Below are 6,000 nucleotides of genomic sequence, written 5' to 3'. Positions count from 1 at the left end.
TAGTAGTGGGACAGGAGTAGTGGGACCATTATCGGTGGGGGGACGGCGGCCCCACAGAAAACTCGGCACGCGGTCAGGCTGCTTTCTCCCACATAAGCAGTCATGGCTTCAGCATGCACGTCAAGAACCAGAGCCCGTGCACCTCCCACTGAGGATATGGCTGTACACTGTCACGGTGGACTTTAATTCTTAAACAGGAAATGCATTCTCTAATGGGTATGTTCCTACAAAGCCATTTCAGGAAACACAAAGACTTCTCTTTTTAATAATTGATCCATTGACTCCACATGACCTTCAGGGTGGAAATAGCTTCTGCAAACATTTGGGCAAAGGAAGGGAGGACGTCAGAAGGGTCTCAGTTTCTTGGCGACATTGAGGTCCAGGTACTCGTCCAGAAAGCTGTTTGCAATCCCCAGGGCGCCTAGGACTATCAGCAGAGCTAGACTCCCCAGACTCAGCCGGAAACCGATGATCCTACAGGACAGACACGAGGCAGAGACATGGTAACCAGTGCAGCGATGATGGGAGGCGTTCTGGGGTAGGCTGCTCACCGCTGGCACCTCCCAGAACTTCAAACGCTTTCGCCATTTGAAAATTTGGATTCATCACATGAATTTAAGGGGATACCTAGCCACAGAGGTTGACTCCTTTGCACACTCAAAGGATGGTCACGCCTGGGCAGGATTGTTTCCTTTGTGACTTTTTGGAGATCGTGCGCAATCCTTGCAAGGATTTCAAGTGTGGCGGCTGCGAGCGCGCACTGAGTGCCAAGTTTGTACTTGGTGTTCCTGTCTCACCCATAGTTATGCAAGGCCTGGGAAGAAGGGTCTCGGGCCACTCAGATCACTTGTGCAACCACGACCATCAGGGCTCTTAATAACCTCAGGAATGCACAGCTAATTCGGACGCCATCCAGCCACTCTTTTCCTAAGTGTCACCCAGTTCGTAGTTTCTCCTTACCTTTTTTTAGCTGCTTCCGAATACCCCCAGAAATACTGGTGACGGGCATATATGTACACCAGACCCAGACAAGTAGCAAAAACTACAGAGAGAAAACAGAGAAGATATGGAATGTGATGGCGGTCTCTCAAAACGTGGTATGACAACTGAGAAAATGCTCACAAAATGTGTACATGTCCAGAATGCACAAATAGCTCTGTCAAAAACAACTTAATTTTTTTTAATGGGCAAAATATTTAAATAGACAATGCATACAGGAAGATAAGCAAATGTACCAATAAGCACATGAGAATTTTTTTCAACATTATTCGACATCATTCAGTATCAGCAAACTGCATCTTAAAACCACAAGAACAGGATACCACTGCAAACCCACTGCAACAGCTAAAATTTAAACAGACCAACAACACAAAATGTTGGCGGTATTGGTATCCTCATACATTATTGGTGGGAATGCAAAATAGTACAGCCACTTTGGGAAAAGTTCTGGTAGTTTCTAATGACCCAACTTTTGGGTCATACTTTTTACCCAAAAATTCCATTCCTATATATTTACCCCCAAAGAAATGAAAGTACATGTCCATAAAAAGACTTGTGCAGAATGTTTATTGCAGCTTTATTCATAATAGTAAAAAACAGGAAAGAGCCCAGAAACTTACCAACAGGAGAATGGATAACCAAACTGAGATAATCATACTACAGAATACCACGCAGCAACAAAAAGACACGGATACTTGCAACAACATGGTGAGTCTCAACATTTTTCTGAGTGAATGAAGCACAGCACAAGAGTAAACACTGTATCGTTCCCACGATGGCAAGTTCTAGAATGGGCAGAACTGAACTATGATGAAAAAGACCAGAATGGTGTTTGCTTCTGAAAGTGCCTGACGAGGAGGGGCAGAAGAAAACTTTCTAGGGACACCTGGATGCCTCAGTCAGTAAAATGTCCAACTCTTGGTATCAGCTCAGGTAATACTCCCAGGGTTGTAAGATCAAGCCCCACACTGGGCTCTATGCTCAGCATGGAGTCTACCTGTCCCTCTCCCTCTGCTTCTCCCCCTTCTCTCTTGCAGATAGATAGATAGATAGACAGATAGATAGACAGAATCTTTTTAAAAAAGAAAAATTTTAAGTAGAAGTCATGTCCTGCATCTGATGGGCACACACTTGTTAAAACTCATGGAATGGACCATGTATGATCTGTGCCTTTCACTATACAGTGTGTAAATTTTACCTCAAAGAAATGTAAAGTGTAGCATGATCTTCTGTCATCTTGTCCCACAAAAAAATACCAATATTTTCCCTACAATCAGGGAGCCTCTCTCTTCCTTAGCACCCAATGGATGCAAATTGCGAGAGCCCTCTGGCACACACTTGGAGTCTATCTTTGGGGCTCTGAAATCCTGAATAAAATTAAATTCCTTATTTTATTAGATCACAAACATTTTCTTTAGTTTCTACTCTACACCGAGCAGAGTCTAAGGATTGGGGTCAGCAGTGAAATAGATACAAGCACCCTACCTTTACAGAGTTTATCAGCAAAGACAGCCAACAAGGAGAAAACTTAGAAGAACATCACAGAACTGAAAGTACAGGGAAGGAAATGAGGCAGGAGGGATGGAACAGCGGGGGCAGAGGAGGCATCCCTTAGAAAGGGGTCAGGGAAGGCCTTGTGAGGGGAGGACGTGTGCCTGGGACCTGCGGGTGAGAAGAAGGGGGCCAAGAGAAGAGATGAGATGGCGGGGGTCGGGGGGCAGCTGGCATGTGAGGGAGGAAGTGGAGAGATCCTGAAGCCGACTGTAGTTCTGAAGCCTCCCCACCAAACCCCCCATCTAATGACTTAATTCCCTCGAAGCCAATGAGAACTATTCCAGGCAATTAACAGGCAACTTAAGTTTTCATGAGGAAGAACAAAATTATGACAGAAAATCCTTTTCTGATAGTGGGCTTCATTCAGCCCGTTACAGTGACATCCAAAGGGTCAAATAGCAGAGACTGAGCCCCATTATCAAAGGCAGGTTTCTTATTAGTTGTTAATGCAGTCTTACCTGACAAGGAACAACCGCCTTCATTCATGCCCTCAGGGGACAAAAACGTGAGTTGGAATAGAGTTAAGAGGTCTCTCTCTCTGAAGGACATTTTATATGAAATTCCTCAGTTGACAGCAAAAATTACAAAAAGACAGTGAAGGAGGTTGCCTTTGAAAGTCACTGGATTGGGGTTTAGTGAAATCTTAGCCATCAAGTGTCAGACCCAAATGAGATGATGAAAGTTATCATAAAGCCAAAGAGATTGAATTTCTTTAACTCAGAGAGCCAGTGCTGCTCTGACCCCATTAAAGAAACAGGCAGATTTGGGTTAAGGCTTTAGCTCGCCAAGGATATTTCCAGATGTTTGCAGAGCGGCTACACACAGGAACACGACAGCCTTGTGAACTCAAGGGTGCACGTGTTATTGAGAAAATACCTACAGACCCTGCCCCTACTTGAAAGCCAGTTTTCTCCCACACTGATGAATGTTAAGTTGAGCAATCTACGAAAGCTGTGGGTTTGTTTCCTCATCTGTAGAGTAGGCATCAGTTACAGAACCTACCTCATAGGAAGGTTTCAATCCTATCTATCCTGTCCATGGGATGCGTTTGAAGATGTAAAACAGTACCTGGCACGTAGTGAGTGCTCAGTAAATAATAGCTATGATCATTAGGGTGAACTCTTGCAGAGAAACTGGAATTAAGGAATCAGAGTTGAAGACCAAGATCATGTCCTTTTCATCTGGGAATGCCCAGCATGCGGTTTGCTCTAAGTTGGTTTTTTTCGTTCTGTTTTGTTTTTGTTATTTGTTTTACCGAGTTAAACTGAAATGAAGCCAAAGTTAGCTTATCTGCAGAGCGGCGCTCTTTGATGCACAGAGACATGGATTATTTTGTTTAAAACAATTTCCGGAATCAGTCGATGTTTGGTGGCACATCTGTTCCTTAATGGTTCTAAGAACCACAGTCATCATTAGATCCTGTTTTAAAATTACCTTGATTGAAATACCATCCAGCCATCCACAACGTAATCAGAAATATGGGGTAAAACTCCACACAGTTTTGTCTGCAGGAAAAAAAAATATATAAAGACACTGGTCATTTTTTTTTTTTTTAAGATTTTACTTATTTATTTGAGAGAAAGACAGAGATAGCACCACCAGGAAGGAGAGGGAGAAGCAGGCTCCCTGCTGAGCAAGGAGCCGGATGCAGGGCTGGATCCCAGGACCCCGGGATCATGACCTGAGCTAAAGGCAGATGCTTAACCAGCTGAGCCCCCCAGATGCCTCAGACATGGGTTATTTTATGAGAAAACTCAACCTGAAAATATTATGCTTTCATCTGGAGGTAAATGTCTAATTTCTTCTTATAAAAATAATATAAGAATTACATAAAAATTTAGATGTCTTTTCATGTCAAATGAGTTTTCCAAGGTAAGACTCAAACACTGTTTAAACCTCAGATCCGGGCCAAGAATCACCTTCCTACAGGTAAGCTGCCAGTAGTAGGAATGAATTTTAGCTCTTTTCCAAAAGACAGACCTTAAGATGGTTCTGATTCTAAGCCCAAAATTCATTCCACATCTTTTCTAAAGAACCCAGAAAATAACACAATTTATATTTATCAGATCTCTTCCTAAAAATTCTTACACACTCATTGCCTTCCACTTGAGTTACCCAGCAGTTAAAAAACACTCTTAAATAATTCCCCTACAATCTCCTGAATGGAGTATCCTTCATTCCCATTTTATGGAGGGAAAAAATAAGTCCCAACAGCACAAGCTGACCCATGCCTTGCAGAGAATCAAAGGTACTGTGTCACCACCAAATTCCAAAGCCCTGTCCCAACATCAAGTCAAATTGCCTCTATTCATAGAAAACTTGGACAGAAAATCTGATACTATTTTAAGCAAAAAGGAACAGTTCTCTGAGAACTATAATTCATCTGCACCTAGCAAAGAGAAAAAAAAGATGAATTATATTCATCCTTCCCATGCTGCACCCCCAAGGGATCTCGGTTAGGTTGGCTGTGCTCCTTGCTGACACTATCACAACAAGAAAGAACTCTACTGTCATTTGTGATATCTTGAGTTGACCCTGGTGGGAGTGGCATAGTGTAGAGAATCCAAAATGATTCCACATTCTTCCTTGAAGTTTCTGTACCTAACGTTATGAGACAATCGGCCCAGAAATAGTTGATACCCGTTCTTGAATACCTGTATCTTCTAGCCGAGGTCACCATGAGGGGCTTTATTTCCTTTTATTTTGCTTTGGCCACCAAGATGGCAACAAAGGGGGCTCTGGAACTTCCCTCCTCCCACGGACACCCTGATTGTACATCCACACTCACAGAGCGATTCCCTCTGAAGGAAACCCAAAAGCCAGCTGAGTGACTCCTACAGTGGAGACAAGGAGAAGATACCCACGCTGAAACAGGTGGGCAAGGCTGAGACACATGCTTGCCAGGCACTGCCCCCCAGCACAACGCCATATCAGCAGCTTCTCCCTGAGGACCCCACAGATAGCCCGCCAGCTTTTAAGACTCCTGCTTAAGGGCTGGGCCCTCAGAACCCCTAGCTCTGAAAGCTAATGGGGCTTGCATCCACGGGATTTTGGGGAAGGACTCTAGCAGGACAGTGGGACGATCCCTCCCTACAAGGGCTTGCCAGCAGGGGCTGTGTCCCTCACCTCCCTTGAGGCTCCAGGAAGTGACCCAGAAGATAGGGGGAGGGGGTGCTGAGGTCCTGGGTGAGCAGGGCTGCTTAGGAGCCATTGAAATTCCGGCAAGGGTGTGACTGTAACTACATTTGGGCTCCCTGAGGGCAGAGCCTGGAGTATCTGCGCAGTTCTGCTCCCAAGAAACGAGTCCCTTTGTCCCCTCCAGGCAGTTAGTCACTGTTGGTGTTCACCCTGGCCTCAGGTCCCACCTGAGCTCATTATCCATTGCTCCTCCAGGCCCCACTTGGGCTGCCCTGCCTTAAGCCCTAGTCCCTCTGAAAGGAGGCTCTG

General features: G+C 44.7%; 1 protein-coding gene across 4 annotated transcripts in view; it reads right to left on the bottom strand.

Moving 5' to 3' along the window:
- Positions 1-247: 247 nt before the first annotated feature.
- Positions 248-6,000, bottom strand: part of MGST2 (microsomal glutathione S-transferase 2) — a 28,496-nt gene continuing 22,743 nt past the window's right edge. For 3 of the 4 annotated variants that reach the window (XM_047718488.1, XM_047718487.1, XM_047718485.1), the window contains 3 exons: positions 3,988-4,058; positions 961-1,042; positions 248-474 (listed from right to left, as the gene is read on the bottom strand). In XM_047718488.1, coding sequence (XP_047574444.1) covers positions 345-474; positions 961-1,042; positions 3,988-4,012 — 237 coding nt within the window. In that variant the 5' untranslated portion in view covers positions 4,013-4,058 and the 3' untranslated portion in view covers positions 248-344. The remainder of the gene's footprint in view (positions 475-960; positions 1,043-3,987; positions 4,059-6,000) is intronic. The other variant, XM_047718486.1, reaches the window with a different exon arrangement.

The sequence above is a fragment of the Lutra lutra genome, chromosome 2 (assembly GCF_902655055.1).
Source record: "Lutra lutra chromosome 2, mLutLut1.2, whole genome shotgun sequence".
Lineage (NCBI taxonomy): Eukaryota > Metazoa > Chordata > Mammalia > Carnivora > Mustelidae > Lutra > Lutra lutra.
This window is presented reverse-complemented; position numbering and strand designations above follow the sequence as displayed.